General features: G+C 42.9%; 1 protein-coding gene across 1 annotated transcript; it reads left to right on the forward strand.

Moving 5' to 3' along the window:
* The first annotated feature begins 4888 nt into the window (after positions 1 to 4888).
* Positions 4889 to 14557, forward strand: swi5 (SWI5 homologous recombination repair protein). The gene is made up of 5 exons (XM_056291149.1): positions 4889 to 5040; positions 6303 to 6372; positions 6567 to 6676; positions 7007 to 7101; positions 13882 to 14557. Exons 1-5 carry the CDS (start codon positions 4958 to 4960, stop codon positions 13944 to 13946), a joined length of 423 nt encoding a protein of 140 aa, XP_056147124.1. The 5' UTR covers positions 4889 to 4957; the 3' UTR covers positions 13947 to 14557.
* The last annotated feature ends 1976 nt before the right edge of the window (positions 14558 to 16533 follow it).

A 16533-nucleotide genomic window follows, 5' to 3' on the forward strand; every position in this document is an offset into this window, starting at 1 on the left:
CCACGCAGGGCTCGCTCGCGCCTCCTCTCCCGGAGGCGTCTGTCGATGCGGATGGCAAGCTTGATCAGGTCCTCGAGGGGGGTGGGCTCCTCCCGGGTGGCTATCTGGTCCTTGACAGCCTCGCTGAGACCTCTCCGGAAGGTGACCTGAAGTGACCGGTCGTTCCAGCTGCTCTCAGCTGCGGCCAGCCTGAACTCCACCGAGTAGTCTGTGACACTGCCACTGCCCTGCTGGATACTGCTCAGCCGAGCACCAGGGTCCTGGCCACCGACTGGATGGTGGAAAACCTTCCGTAGTTCCGCCTCAAAGGCCTCGTAGGTGAGGCAGAAACTGGCCTTCATGGACCAGGAAGCAGTGGCCCACTGAGCTGCTCGGCCTGTGAGCAGGTTGGTCACGTAAGCGACCCGGGCAGCATCAGACGTGAACATGCTGGGTTGGTGCAGGAAGACCAGCTCACACTGCATGATGAACGTGGCACAGGTCTCAAAGTCGCCATCAAACGGTCGTGGGCTGGAGAGGCAGGGTTCCCCGGGGAACTGGGTTGAGCCCCAGTTCCCCCCAGTGGCGAGCATCACACCCTCCTTTACCGCACATCGTTGAGTTTCAGGTGCATTAAGAGTAAAGACCCCCATCATGCCTGTCCTTTCTAACCCAGTGGTTAGGAAGAAGTTGGTGTCAGGCACTCTAGTACTGCAAAGCAGCATGTTCATTTCCTCCTTTGTGGTGGTCAGGTAGCCGTTAGGGGGAAGTTTCCTAATAGACAAACATACAACATGGTGAGTATGGACGGCTGGCTAGGCTATGGCTAGCCCAACCTGAGGATTACCTTAGACTGGCACAGTTAGAATTAATCTTCCCCAAGCCACTGTGAGCACACATGGTGGGTTAATACATCATCTGCAGCAGGTCCATCATGCTCAGGTGTTTTGGTGGGGTGGGCGTTGGTATTCTCCTGACTGCTTGGGGGTACGCCATGATTCTCGGGTGGCCACCTGCCCCTGTGGCATCTGCCTGCTGAAGTCAAATGTCGATGGTGTGCTTTGGGTTGGGCTTCAGCGTTGGTCTTGGAGTTTGGGGCAGTTGGGTGCTCTTGGGATGTCTTGTTCTCTCAGCTCTCTGGATGTTGGATCGGCTCAGTGCCTGGGGGGGGGGGAGATGCTATTACTGTGAGAGGTTTCCTCTGTCAGGGTGGCTCCCACAGCTGACGCTGCTGCCAGAGACTCGGGGTCTTGCCTTGGTCATGCCAAAATGGCGCTGGGTCCATGCCAAATTATGCAAGCACATAATTTATAATTGTCCTCAAATGATCCTTTTTTTTGTTTTACTGTTCTGTTTTGTTTTTGTGATGGTGTGTTTGATGATTATTATGAAAGCCCAATATAATTGCTCTTATTGATGCTTCCAACATTTTGTTATCTATTTGTTGTTTTCACTTTTGGTGTTCATCCTCCTCTCCCAGAGGCATCAATTCAAACGTGTAATCGTAAATTGGGGGGGGGGGGGCGGCGGTGGCGAGCTAATGAAAAAAAAGGCAAAGCACTATGCTAGAGCTAATGATCAGCTCTCCAAATTCCAAAGTATATTGTTTTACGGTATCATTAAATAGATTATGCTTTCTCCTCTTGCCATAATGACACTTCCCAAAATCACCATCTTGTTTCTCATGAGGTCATTAAATTTGTCATTAAATGTTATTTTGGAGGAGTACACACTCGAAGTCTCACCCACCAGGGTATTGAACTCTTCAAAACAAAACAACCTTGCCTGTTTTTGTTATTATGAGTTTTATTGAGGTTTTTTTTTTATGAATTCAACCAGACCCTACTCCAAGTGTGTGGAGTAGCATCTTGGTAGCGAGACTATCCACTATCTGTACCTGCGTAGGGTCAGGGAGGCTGAAGCCTATCCCGGCAGGATAAGAGTAAAAAAAAAAACTGAATTATCCTTTAAAATCAAATTCAAGACGAGACCAAACTAAACAAAGAAGGCTGAGACATGAGCAGTACTACTGCACTGGTCTGTAAGAAGACTCAATATTTAATAAGCAATCAGCTAATATTCAGAGGTTTTCACTATGTGTTTGCATTACAGTCAGATTATTTCAGGTGATGGTTAGGTTATTATTTTTCAAAATTATTTAATGGGGCGTCCGGGTAGCGTGGCGGTCTATTCCGTTGCCTACCAACACGGGAATTGCTGGTTCGAATCCCCGTGTTGCCCTCCGGCTTGGTCGGGTGTCCTACAGACACAACTGGCCGAGTCTGCGGGTGGGAAGCCGGATGTTGATATGTGTCCTGGTCTCTGCACTAGCGCCCCCACCCCCAGGGGCAGCTGGGGGGAATAACGTCCTCCTGGCGAAACTCCTCACTGTCAGGTGAAAAGAAGCGGCTGGCGACTCCACATGTGGCAGTCTGCAGCCCTCCCCGGATCGGCAGAGGGGGGGTGAAGCAGCAACCGGGACAGCTCAGAAGACTGGGGTAATTGGCCGGGTACAATTAGGGAGAAAAAGGGAGAGGGGGCAAAAAAAATATTTAATGAACATGTGCAGTAATGGAATATAAACACTTACCAAGCTTTAAGACCAAGATAAGAGAGGTTTTGAGACCAATGCTAGCTCACCAGAATAGATATTTGAACTGAAGAGGATCTCATATCTCAGATGATGGCACGATGAAAGGCAGAATGGTCAGATTTGTGGATATGCAATATAAAGAGTGACGCACAACGATGAATGCGAAGCCTAATAAACAACCACACCTAGGCTAAGCAAACAGATCCCCGGGGTTTGGCTGAACATGCTCCCTCCATAAACACACGCACGCACGCAAGCGCACGGCACACGCGCTCGCGCATTTACAAGGGGCCATTACCACTCCGTGTTGGTGATCCTGTGATTTCTAAAAGGAGAAGAGGCCACTTTACTCCTGTCTGAATTTTTCATCCTCCGCCCTCTCGGTCTGTGTGTAACAAACTGATGAATAAAAAATGACTGCGGAGGGTATAACGGAGAATGGACCCAACTTTGCGTCCAGTAAGCCCTCGTATATTCACACTGCCTCCTTTCTCCTTCCTTACGTCTCCTCCATCTCTCATCCCGATCAAGCCCCGGTGGCTTCCCCCCCGCCCCTCGCCCCACTGTTTTTTAGCGGAAGAAGCTGAATCTCTGTTTTTTCCTTTGATATTTTCCCACTGAACCGTGCTCAGTGGGCTCATGGCTGAGCTACATAGTGGAACAGATACACCAGATACTAATGTGGGCTTGTGACTGTATTCGTGTGTCTCTCTCTCTCTCTCTCTCTCTCTCTCTCTCTCACTCTCTCTCTCTCTCTGTCTCTCTCTCTGTCTCTCTCTCTCTCTCTCTCTCTCTCTCTCTCTCTCTCTCTCTCTCTCTCTCTCTCTCTCTCTCTGTCTCTCTCTCTCTCTCTCCTCTCTCTCTCTCTCTCTCTCTCTCTCTCTCTCTCTCTCACTCCTCTCTCTCTCTCTCTCTCTCTCTCTCTCTCTCTGTCTCTCTCTCTTTCTCTCTCTCTCTCTGTCTCTCTCTCTCTCTCTCTCTCTCTCTCTCTCTCTCTCTCCTCTCTCTCTCTCTCTCTCTCTCTCTCTCTCTCTCTCTGTGTGCGTGCGTGCGCGTGCGTGCGTCTGTTGGTCTGTGTCTAAATGTCTTTTTGGCGTGTTTGTCTTCCTGTGTGTCCCTGTCTGCGTGTGCCTTTTGGTGCGAATAACCGAGCGCATGTCTGTGGGTTGTAAAGGGAAAGCAAAAAATCTGTGTGGCGGTTGGAAAGGATCGTATGGTGACCTTTTTGCTTTATTAATCCACCACTGATTTAGGGCAGTGGTGGCTTGGACTCACACAGAGAGGACAGATTGGTTCGCTGTGGAGCATAGCCATACTTGTGATTCACATTAGCATATGATTGGGCTTACAGTATGCCAAAATCCTTCCCCAGTTGAGAAATGTGTGGGGCTGTGGTGGAGAGTGGGAGATTGGGTGAGAAAGTGTGTGTGTGTGTGTGTGTGTGGTGGTGGGGGGGGTGGACAGCGACTTCATGTCTGTCTGTATTTGAGTAAATGGCTCCGGGGAGAGCAGAGAAGAGTTCGTATAGTGTCCGCTGAAGTGGTGTGAGGAAGACAAGCCAGAGAGAAGAGGGGAGATAGAAACGGAAACGTCCGAACTAAAGGGGGAAGCGGTGCATTACCGCCATCTGATGGCCGGAGAATAACTTTGGACTTCGATGGGATTTTAAAATAATAATAATAATAATAATAATAATAATAATTAAAAAAATGGCAATGACTTTGGGAGCAAACCCAACTCATTTTCAAATGCCTGTGTCAGAACCGGAAGTGGTTTATTGCTTAACAGGTTTTCACATTCATAGGAAGATTACTTGTGACCTTCAAGCACAATTCAAGAAAATACAGATAAAAGTGAAAGCGATACACATGTAAAAAAATGTAATTAATCAGTTAACAGAAATGAATATAACACGCAAAAGGTAATTGAAATAAGGCTATAAAATTGTTAGTCAAGCGATTGGAGTGCCGTATCTATGTGAACATTACGTCTCAGTTATTGACATTTTAGATAAATATAAAGAACACTATCTTTCTATATCTGTACAGACTGAATACTAGTAAAAGCATCATATTTGTTTTCAATACAAGTAATATAATACTTGAAAACTTCATATTCTGAATATATTATATTAAACGCTTACAGGTATAGTACATAGTTAAATTTCACGTGACCTTTTCTGTCCGTCTCATAGGTTACCAGGCCCAACACAGTCCCGCCTCGCTGATGTAAACAACCAATCACGGTGCAGCATTTCCATTTCCTCCTGGCGCGAGAGGCTTGAACGCTTCCTTCTTCCCAGAGCGCTACCAGGTTGTTTGTGCTAATATGGCTGAATTGTACTGACAGCGACTGCTGTGTCTGTTTATGAACATTTAACACGACATGGATGCTGAGCTAGCCGAAATTAGTGGCGATGCGACGACGTCGACGGAAGTGAACGACTCGGAGAAAGAAGTTCAGAGACGGTAGTTTACGAAAGCTGGTGTTTTGCGGCTTCGTGAAGCAGCATGAATAGCTAACGCCATTGCACGACTTACTGTATGTGCCTATAAAAAACAAAGCTGTCATCCAGCGATTAGCTTTGCTGTAGAGAAACCGATGTGTTTTGTGCCTGACTACTGTATAATGCATGCTTTCGTCATCCCATATCCTTCACAAGAGGGCGCCAGAAAGCTTCTCTGCAAGCGTAATGGCCATACCCAACAAAATATTTCACGTCATTCACAGGGTTAAAGGTCAAACTACGTGTAACTTTAGTTGAAAGCTGCTTGAAATGCATTCTGTTTTGTTGCAGAGCAGTATAGCATCTCTTGAAAATCGAGTGGCTTTAGGCGTTAAAGAATAAATAAATCCTAAAGCATCAAATGACGATATCACATCCACCTCCCCCTTACCTGGGATAGCCCAAGAAAGGTTTAATTGTAGGCCATGTCGATGGCAAAATAATGATTGTGATCGTCATTTATAGAACTATTCTTTATTTTTTCGTTCATGCTTTCACACAATTATAAATACTCAGTCCTATTTTATTCTCAGAGTTGATGGCATCTGAAAGAAAGTATGTCACTGAGTTCAGTGAAATACAACCAGTTGGCTGCAATGTGTGTGGCTGTTTCATATAATAAATTCAACGCTGCAATAAGCCACAGAGTTTAACTTCTCAGATTGCTCTGTAAAAACCGCTAAGCCGGTACAAGACTTAGCCTCGCTTTAGTAGAAAAACAGACCAACTAACATTAGGTAATGCAACACTTTTTATTGTTTTACATTGAAATACTAAGTATTGTACAAGTGTGTCATGATTTGTTATTCGCCAATAACCTAAAAAAGTCTTTTTTTTGTCCTCTGCAGCTTTGTTTTCCTACCTCATGTCTTTATAGTCATATACAAACCAAGATAGCATTGCTCCTTTTTCACTTATGTATCACAATATATTATAGAATTATGTTGTTGTGCTCTTTGGATGTGTATTTTATTGTATTTGAGCTAATCTTAATGTTGGTTGCCTTGCTATATCAAGTTGTATCTTTTGCTCCTGTAAATGCCTCACAGAAGATCTTGTGAAAGTTAATGTAACAAAGTCAACATAAAACTAACAATGTGAAATAAGCTTATGCCTGTAATTACTTTATTGATAAAACACAACACGACTTTCACAATAGTTTCTTTGGCCCTGATTTTGTTAATTCCTTGTTTTTCTTTATTTTTTTCCCTCATTCAAATTTAGTGTTCCTGACTTCTCTAGAACTCCTCCATGCTCAAGGTCTAAGAAAGTACACTCCAGCTTCAAATCACCAGTGAGTTGACAACACAACCCAAGTGCCCCTCTGTCATCTTTATCCACACATCCAGTTTTCCAGTTTATTCAGTTTTTCCACCAAAGTTGTACAACATGTGTGTAACCCACAGCACCATCCACTTACACACACACCTTCACAGATTCACACACAGTCTCACACACATCATGGTAATTTAAATTGTAAACTGTCAGCTCCAGACACCTGTGGCCCAGCGTACTAAACTTAACCCTGAGGAAGAGGTGGAGGAGCTGCGTAAGAAACAAGAGGAGCTGGACAAAGAGATATCACTTCACATCGCTGAGTGAGTAGAACAGACAGAATAAATGAGACTTTTTTTTTTTAGATTGTACCTGGTCTAGCTACTTACTAGGTGTGGTGTAATTTAGGGTTTAGTAACAAGGACTATCTAATCAGGACTGTGTACGTATGTTCATGCCTTCTTCTTTTCATATATTCCTTTACTTATTGTTGACCTACATCAGAAACTTAAAATATTTTTGTCTCTTGGTTATACACAGTTAAGACATTTGTGTGTGAATTGTAAGTTTTAGTTTTTATACACACTGGCTTCTGTGTATATGAAAATGTTATCTTTGTTTTTGGCGCGGGGGGGTTGTTTGGTTTTTTGCAGGGGTTACAGAGTGGAGGAGTTAGAACGACACATTGACCTGCTGCATGAGTACAACGAGGTCAAGGACATTGGGCAGACACTGCTAGGCCGCATAGGTAAGGGGATTGTTGACAGAGAAAAACAAAATCCCTCGAAAACACTTAAAAGAATAACTTAAGACTTGTAAAGTGAGAAGTGCAAAGACTATTTCAAGGACACAACATTTCCCTTTTCCTTTAATTTCGTTTAAAAGTTAAAATGAATAACATTTATCTTCACCTGTTAATCATGATTTAAAAACTCTAGAAGACAAGTCCCTTTAGAGAGCGTACCCGCCATTTCCCTTTTCCTTGTACAGTGTAAGGAATTCTGCACCATTATCTTTTGCTTTTTTTTTTATAGGCTGCACAGACAGTTTTTGACATGGTCTTGGACCACTGACATGGTCTTGTTAGAATGTGTCTCTAATACAAAACTGTAATTAGTCTGGTTGAAATTTTCCTTTGATCTTGGCGTTGAGGGTGCATTTATATTCCTACAATACATAATGAGAAATCCATCAGCAGAAGTGCTTACATTTGATGTAGTGACAAGAAATTAGCATATTTTTCATTGATAAGCACAAAATGTTTGCTTCAGTGGTGTAGTGGTCATTGAGGAGGTAGGCATACTGTGACCTAGATGGGTACTAAGGAGAAAGTGAGTATACCCTCCTATATATTTCAATGGCTTTTTGGCTGATAGGTGATTATACTGTAAACTGACCGAAAGAAGTGGGTTTACTCTGCCTACCTGTTATGTTTATGTTAACTTTGGGCAGATATTGTCAATATGCTATCAGTTGCATAGTTTGTTGCCGTCTAGTAAGGTTTGCTGTATGTGGTGCCTTGCTCTACCAGAGCTGGGGGCTCAGGCGCTGGTCCCGTGGGTGCTGCGATGCTCGAGCACCCACCAAAAAGGTTGAGCACCCATGAGGAAGGCCAATCAAAAAATAAATAATAAATACTGTGTGATGAATACCAAGTTATGGTATTCATATGTGTAGGTTTTATTTTTTATTTTATTTTTTTTTGCTTAGATATTGTTATCGGTTGTACTATTATACACGCGAGCAACATAGTTATGGCCAATGTGTATGTAAATACTGCCCCCTCAAGACTGTGCTGGTATGGTGTGTAGCCTGTTATAATTTGTAGCAAAGCAGTGTCACATTTCGTCGCGGTTTGTGTCTGCGTCCGACAGATGACAGCAGCCTAGTAAGCCTACATCACAGCAATTACAAAAGCAAGCGCGATAAAAGCTATTTTGTAACAATCATCAGCTTGGTGGTGTTCACTTAATTTGGACACCCAGGGACAAAAACATAAATCGGCGCCTACTAATAATAATAATAATATAATGATAATAATAATAATCATAATAACAGAAACAACAACATCTGCAAGTAAAACAACTTTTACTGGCGCAATGGAAAAAACCCTGCGGACATTTTGGCCCTCGGCTTGGCATGCATCACATGATTTGGCCCTTGGGGAGAACTAATCGGGGAGCCCTGCAGCATATGCGTCCGGTCCTTTTTGTCCTACACTATGTAAATTAATTGGTGTCACCAACAAGAAGCGTTCACATTTCTTGAAGTGACTTTTAATGTAGGAGAAAAATGTAGATTAGCAGAGTAGCTAGTGTCTAATGAGGAATTTAATATTATAACGTTGAAGGTTAAATTGATTAAATATGGATCACTTTCCGATCGAGGATAACGGTATAAAATACCGCTGCGCTGCCGGCTGCAGTTTGTTTCCCACTCTATGAGAAACATGAGCGTGAATGAGTCTTGCTGAACACAGTGTAACTTACGTCAATGGTTAGTATAGAAATTAAACACGGATGAGTGTGTATTTAAAATTGATTATAAAGTAGAATTAAATGCTTTTAGGAGGACACCATGTGTTCTGTTCGTGTTCTCAATAGCTGTCATCACTAAGTCACAAGTTAACATGCTCACTTGTTAAACTGAAACCCAGGGATAGGGAGTCTTTCCTTCTCTAAATGCTTTAAATTCTGTTTATTTAACATGGCATAACGTAGCAAATGAATGTTCAAACAAATTTATGTTGGAACCACGGTGCCCCCAGCTGCATAGCTGCTGTAGATGCATTGCCACTGCTTTATTACTGCACAGTGCTAAACCCACAGATGAACGATTAGTCTATGAGTTTGCGCAGTGTCGACTAGTGGTTTTGATAGTCGACGTTTCTGTGAAACCCCTAAAACTCACACTTAAACACACACATATACACACACGTACACATACCAGTACGGGAAAAACTTCACACAGATTGGTGGTCTGTGACAATGAATTTTAAGACCAAGCCTTTCTGTTTTGCTGGTGCATGCTCTTTCAAAGTTCTTGTCCTTTTGTGCTCACAGCTGGACTGTTTTGGTAGTTTTGACTTAGTACAACGTTTAAAAAGCTTTGATTCTGCACTTGATTGATGGACAAGATCCAAACTAAACGCAGCATCATGTGATCAACCGTCATAGTTGGCTTAGACTGGTCATGGCTGATGTGAGTGGACGTGGATCTTTGCAATGTCAGTGGGTCATTAATTTGGCCCCCTTTGCTGAATTACCCCAACTCTAGACAAATGTGAGTTGGTCTACATGGATGAGCTGGTCCTGATGACAACGAGATGTGGCCGCAGCATTTTAGTTGTTACCTTCTTGTCGTTAATGTTGGCATGATGGGTGGATGGATGGATGGATTGCATTTATACGCCCTCTTCAGGATTTGTTAGTTTCAGCGGCGAGACAGATACTTCATAATAAATGGTAACATTTGTGTAGTGCTTTACTAGTATGCCTCACATTCACCCATTCACACACACACACATTCATGGTGGAAGCTGCCATGCAAGGTGCCAACCTGCTCATCAGGAGCTGTTAAGTGTTCAGTGTCCTGCTCAAAGACACTTCGACACACTCTCCACAGGAGCCAGGGATCAAACCAGCAGCCTTCCGATTACTAGATGACCTACGCGCTACCTCCTGAGCCATGCCGCCCCTGTAATAATAGTGAAAAGAGTAGATCACTCCAGAAAGTGGTCAAAACATACTTGAACACAAATTTAACAAATAAGTGAGGAAAACAAGTTTGATAATCATCCTTCTAAAAGTGGAATAATCTAATTCTGATCTGATGTGTTCCTGCTCAAGAGGGCCTCTCAGTATAGTTTAAGCAAGGAACAAGTAATGCGTCCGGGTAGTGTAGCGGTCTACCCCATTGCCTACCAACATGGGGATCGCCAGTTCGAATCCCCATGTTACTTCCGGCTTGGTCGGGCAGCCCGACAGACAGAATTGGCCGTGTTTGTGGACGAGAAGCCGGATGTGGGTATGTGTCCTGGTCACTGCACTAGCGCCTCCTCTGGTCGGTCGGGGCACTTGTTCGGAGGGGAGGGGGAACTGGGGGTAATAGCATTATCCTCCCACGTGCTACGTCCCCCTGGTGAAACTCCTCATTGTCAGGTAAAAAGAAGTGGCTGGCGACTCCACATGTATCGGAGGAGGCATGTGGTAGTCTTCAGCCCTCCCCGGATCAGCAGAGGGGGTGGAGCAGTGACAGGGACGGCTTGGAAGAGTGGGGTAATTGGTCGGATACAACTGGAGGAAAAAGGGGGAACCCCCCCCCAAAAAAGAACAAGTAATATGTTATATATCACAGCTTTGAAATAACGCCTACAACTCTGATCGCTACAGAAAAATCAGTGCTAAATTTAGCAAAGAGCTTGTAGTAGCATGATAGCTAGGTAATTTATAATGTTACCTTTATAAAAGTTGTATTTTAACTTTATTAAAATAAGATATAATTAATATTTTCTGTAAATAATTAGATTGCACTAAACATGTCATACTTTTGCCCTCCTTTCTGTCAGTCTACATGTGCTTAACCTGTGACCTTAATTTCCCAATATGATCAGATTAATGTGGAAAGGCATTTAACCTTTCCCTTCAAAAACTTTAGTGACCCTGAACGCAACCCTGTTGAGAGTGTGTGTAAGTGTTGTGCAAGTGTGTCAAGTTTTAGTACTTGTATTGAGAGAAGCTTCAGTGTGAGGAAAGGGCCTAGCATGTGTGTGTGTGTGTGTGTGTGTGTGTGTGTGTGTGTGTGTGTGTGTGTTGTAATTGCTTGAAGTTGAGGAAGTTTGGAATTCGTCACACTGTCAAGAGCGTTTGGGTGAATCACCAAGTAAGCTAAACTCCTGATCATATGACACAACAAAGAAGCCCTTTTACCTACTTTTTACCCATCTTTCATTTGTGCACAGATATACATCCGCTTCTTGGTATCCAATATACAATAACTGATTGATCCTGATATGTGTTTTGCACCATCAAGGTCCTTGTTGATGAAGTTTGTATCTTCCTCCCTGTGGCAGTTGCGGCTGATAATTGCCGAGTTGAATATTTAAGAACATTCACCAATGAAATACTGTCGTAATGCCATTATCCCCCCTTTCTTTTTAGAAAACTGAGCGGTCTTGTCCTTTAAATTCAGACTGCTTGGTAGCCTACTATCTTACTAAGTTTTCTATCCTCAGGGCAGAAGAGAGACAGGAGGATAATGCCCTCTCAGTGAATTGAGGTGGCAATTCTCCCTGTCACAATGGTAGTCTTTCACATCATTTACACACACACAGCCACAGTCTCTGTCTATGTAATTCTTTAACACACACACACACACACACACACACACACACACTCACACACACATTTTCATCCTCTCTGTCTCGTTCTTCCTCTCTCTCTGCCTTGCACTCTCTTCCGCCACCACTGTCTCCCTCTCTCTCTCTCTCTCTCTTTCACACACACACATTCACAAATAGTCGACACTTTAACAGTGAGTTGCTGTTGTATGCTGTCATTCTATTCATTCAGAGTGGGATGAGATGAGTGGGCAGGCCTCGCAGTCCGAGAGGAGAGAGCCTGTCTGCAGTATCCTCAACTGATAACTGTCTTTGTCTCTCTGCCGGAGTGTCAGTCTGGAATATGACCACTGTTGCCCCTGTTCCCTGGTCAATGGCAACTGTCTATAACACAACGTTTACCTTTTACTGATTTTTGTTCCCTAATGTCTCTGATGAGATGAGGCTTAATTTACTGATATCAAACATTACATAATCTCACACCTCCTATTTAACGTCAGTTAGGAAGTCGAGTTTTCCCCAGTGGAGCCACAGGACCGAGAGCAATTTTCACAAGGATAGTAATACATAGTATATGTAGGTTTGAATATAAGTATTGTATGAGGAAGTCAGGAGTTGCAGAGAAGTATGTAGGAGTGGTACAGGATACGTATGAGGTAAGTGTGACAATGGTGAGGTGTGCGGTTGGAATGACAGATGGGTTCAAGGTGGAGGTCCGATTACATCAAGGATCGGCTCTGAGCCCTTTCTTGTTTGCAATGGTGATGGACAGGTTGACGGACAAGATCAGGCAGGAGTCTCCATGGACGATGATGTTCGCGGATGACATTGTGATCTGTAGCGAGAGTAGGGTGCAGGTTGAGGAGAGCCTGGAGAGGTGGAGGTATGCACTAGAGAGAAGAGGAATGAAAGTCAGTAGGAGCAAGACGGAATACCTATGCGTGAATGAGAGAGAGGACAGTGGAATGGTCAGGATGCAAGGAGTGGAGGTGACAAAGGCATTTGAGTTTAAATACTTGGGGTCAACTGTCCAAAGTAACGGGGAGTGCAGTAGAGAGGTGAAGAAGAGAGTGCAGGCAGGGTGGAGTGGGTGGAGAAGTGTGTCAGGAGTGATTTGCGACAGAAGGGTATCAGCTAGAGTTAAAGGGAAAGTTTACAAGATGGTTGTGAGACCAGCTATGTTATATGGTTTGGAGACAGTGGCACTGACGAAAAGACAGGAGGCGGAGCTGGAGGTGGCAGAGTTGAAGATGCTAAGATTTTCACTGGGAGTAACGAAGAAGGACAGGATTAGGAATGAGTATATTAGAGGGACCGCTCAGGTTGGACGGTTTGGAGACAAAGCTAGAGAGGCAAGATTGAGATGGTTTGGACATGTGTGGAGGAGAGATGCTGAGTATATTGGGAGAAGGATGCTGAATATGGAGCTGCCAGGGAAGAGGAGAAGAGGAAGGCCAAAGAGGAGGTTTATGGATGTGGTGAGGGAAGACATGCAGGTGGCTGGTGTGATAGAGGAAGACGCAGAAGACAGGAAGAAATGGAAACGGATGATCCGCTGTGGCGACCCCTAACGGGAGCAGCCAAAAGTAGTAGTAGTAGGTTTGAATATAAGTATGAACATATTTTCTCTAGCCTGGGTTAGAGAAAGAAAAAGAAAATAATAGTCATAAATGAAATACAACCTTTGCACGTTGTCCAGTTCCACAGAATTTTTCTAAAATGCATCCAATCGGGAATGTTTGTGTAAAATCCGCGTAGACTACTTTTTTTGTCAACATGGAAGGGATATTTTAGAAACGTACAGAAATTTACTCTAAGAAAAGCAAAATAAATCTTGAATGCGATATATAACATTGATGATATAAAACATTTAAAATCTTGAATTACTTTAATTTAACCTTTTTTATTTTTATCAATGTATTAATATTTAGTATTTATTATTATTGTATATTATTATTTATTATTATGAATTATTTATTCATTTTGATTTTTAATTTTACCTTTAAAATTTATCATAATGATACAAGCAGTGTTGGTGTGTAGATTATAACTTGACTTTATTCTCAAGTGTATGACATCATCTGCATATAGGTTTTAGCTATTAAAAGGTTCTTTTGACCATGATGTGCATAGACTAAAACAATGAAAATAAAAACTGGCAACTAACCTGTTCTGTGATTTATTGGACAGCTGTGTTGCGGGGGACTACCACGCGTGACCTCTACAGCCAGTTTGGTTTGGGACTGGACGACTGAAGCAGAGAAGCCGACAAAGGAGAGTTACTCATTCTGCAGATGTACGCCAAAGGAGAGAGAGAAATGGACTTGGAAGGTAGAGGAGCTGAAAAATAGGTAAAAAGAGGGATTTTGATCACTTGCCCTGGTTTGTATTTTTTTTTGTTTTGTTTATTTATTTATTTAAGGAAACTACTTTTGCATATTTTTTTCCCCCAGTGAACTTAGGGAAGATGTGAACCAGTCTTTAGATCTGTGTATATATGTGTGTGTTTATTTCCATTATATATAGGTAAGAAATCTACTCTGCACATTCTTATTGTAGAGAAAATGATAAGAAACAGATGTCCTCTGGTAAAACTCGTTTTGTTACTCCGGTCATGGTATATCTGAACAGATATTAGAATGAGCATGCTGCTATAGTTAGATGTCATTTCTGACTCTGACATGTTAAAGGAGTTCTGTAATCTTGATCTTCTTGTCTGATTTATTGTTACTTGCTTTGTACACATTTGTACATTCTTTGTTTTTTGACACACCAACCTTCGAAAGTTCCTATAAATGTCAAATTCGGATCGTCACATGTGCTTGTTTAAATTCGCTAACCGGTCAACTTCACTATTAAAATGTTATTTGGGTAGACACAACGCGGTCGGTGTGTTCATTGAGAGCTGTCAGACAAAGCATGTGGGCCACATCTTCTGACATCCAGGTCCACTGTACATTACAGCACATGACTGGATGCACCGTCATGACTGAGGCGATGATTCAAGTCCTAGCAGAGCTGCAGCCGATTATACTGGCACTTTTACCGATGATTAATGGAACAGTTCAGCCCAAACTGTGCCGTTTGATTTCCTTGGATATAACCCCATCATCTCTCACTGGTCTAGCCCACCTTTTTCACATTTCTCCACGCCCCCCCCCCCCTTTTTCTCCCCATTTGTACCTGTCCAATTACCCCACTCTTCCAAGCCGTCCCAGTCGCTGCTCCACCCCCTTTGCTGATCTGGGGAGGGCTGCAGACTACCACATGTCTCTTCCGATACATGTGGAGTCGCCAGCTGCTTCTTTTCACCTGACAGTGAGGAGTTTTGCCAGGGGAACGTAGCACGTGGGAGGATCATGCTATTCCCCCTCCCCCCTGAACAGGTGCCCCGACCAACCAGAGGAGGCACTAGTGCAGTGACCAGGACACATACCCACATCCGGCTTGTCACCCGCAGACATGGCCAATTGTGTCTGTTGGGACCCCCGACCAAGCCGAAGGTAACACGGGGATTCGAACCGGTGGTGCCCGTGTTGGTAGACAACTTTTCACATTTCAAAGAAGAAGACATTGCAGATCAACAGCTGTCGTACATGCGTTACATTTTGTCTGTGATGGACTTGCTTAAGTTATTGAAAGATGAGTTTATATATTGAGATGATTGAAAAATGAAATGTTATTCGCTTTAAAAAGACAGCTAAATCCTTTTTTATTTACACGTTTATGACATTATACAGTATCTGGTGTGTGCTCATCAGAGAGAATGAGGGCAAGTGTCAATGCACAAGGTGTGCCCTCGTCTATCTAAAAAGCACTGATATTTTGTCCTGAGCTGATAACAATAGATATTCAGGACGCTGTGTGTGTGTGTGTGTGTGTGTTGTGTGTGTGTGTGTGTGTGTGTTTTATATACAAATACTTTGTTCTGCGTGTTTCTGTAAATGCACTCATAACTAAATGCACTCCTGCACTCATGTGTTTGTGAATGATAAGTTCAAAAAGTATGGTTCCATGTTTGTGTAGCAGAGAAGTTTAACAGTTCATATTGTAATCTTTCTCCTGCACAGGTCAAAGGACATGGTTGTCTTATCCTTATCTACTCAGATAACAATGCACCATGACATCCATTGCTTTTGACCAACTAAGCTGAATAATAAACGCCGGGGTTATCGGATAGACATGTTTTCTACTTCTTCGCAATACAACAGAGAACAACTGTATTTTGTGGAAAAACCACTCACTGAATCGTTTTCAAACTTGTCTGATCCTCCAATCCCCCATCAGAAACAAATGCTCATGTCATGATGCTGATATGATTATTAATGGTGTATATTTAGGTGCTGACATAGTCACTTCCGAAAAGTTCTTTATACAGATTGTGTTTGGTCTTTACGCCGTGAGCCTTTTTTTTTAATTTAATAATGGACATGTTGATCAGGTGACACATTTACTCCCCAAGAGCTAAGATATAAAAATGACAATAAGTATAATGAATATGATAACTTGAACACCTGTGCCAAGAGAAGAGCTGGCGAACAACTTGTCTGTTGCTTTGTGATTAATGACCTTTTCTTGTTTGCCTTAATAGAGCTTTTATCATATGCAAGAATAAGACTTCTGCAGCCACTGGTTGCAAACTTGGAGGTTGCTTTATTGATAGAGATGGTCCATTTAGTTGGCCTGTTTGCCTACTTCTTGACATACATGTAGGAACAAAATAAAGCCAGTCACTGCCATATTATGTTTTTTAGCCTGAAATATACATTAGCCTGCTTGGCGGTTCTTCCACCAAATTACAAGATTTATTATAATACAAAGTATAATGTATGGTAGGCCAAA

Source organism: Lampris incognitus, chromosome 12, assembly GCF_029633865.1.
Source record: "Lampris incognitus isolate fLamInc1 chromosome 12, fLamInc1.hap2, whole genome shotgun sequence".
Classification (NCBI taxonomy): Eukaryota; Metazoa; Chordata; class Actinopteri; order Lampriformes; family Lampridae; genus Lampris; species Lampris incognitus.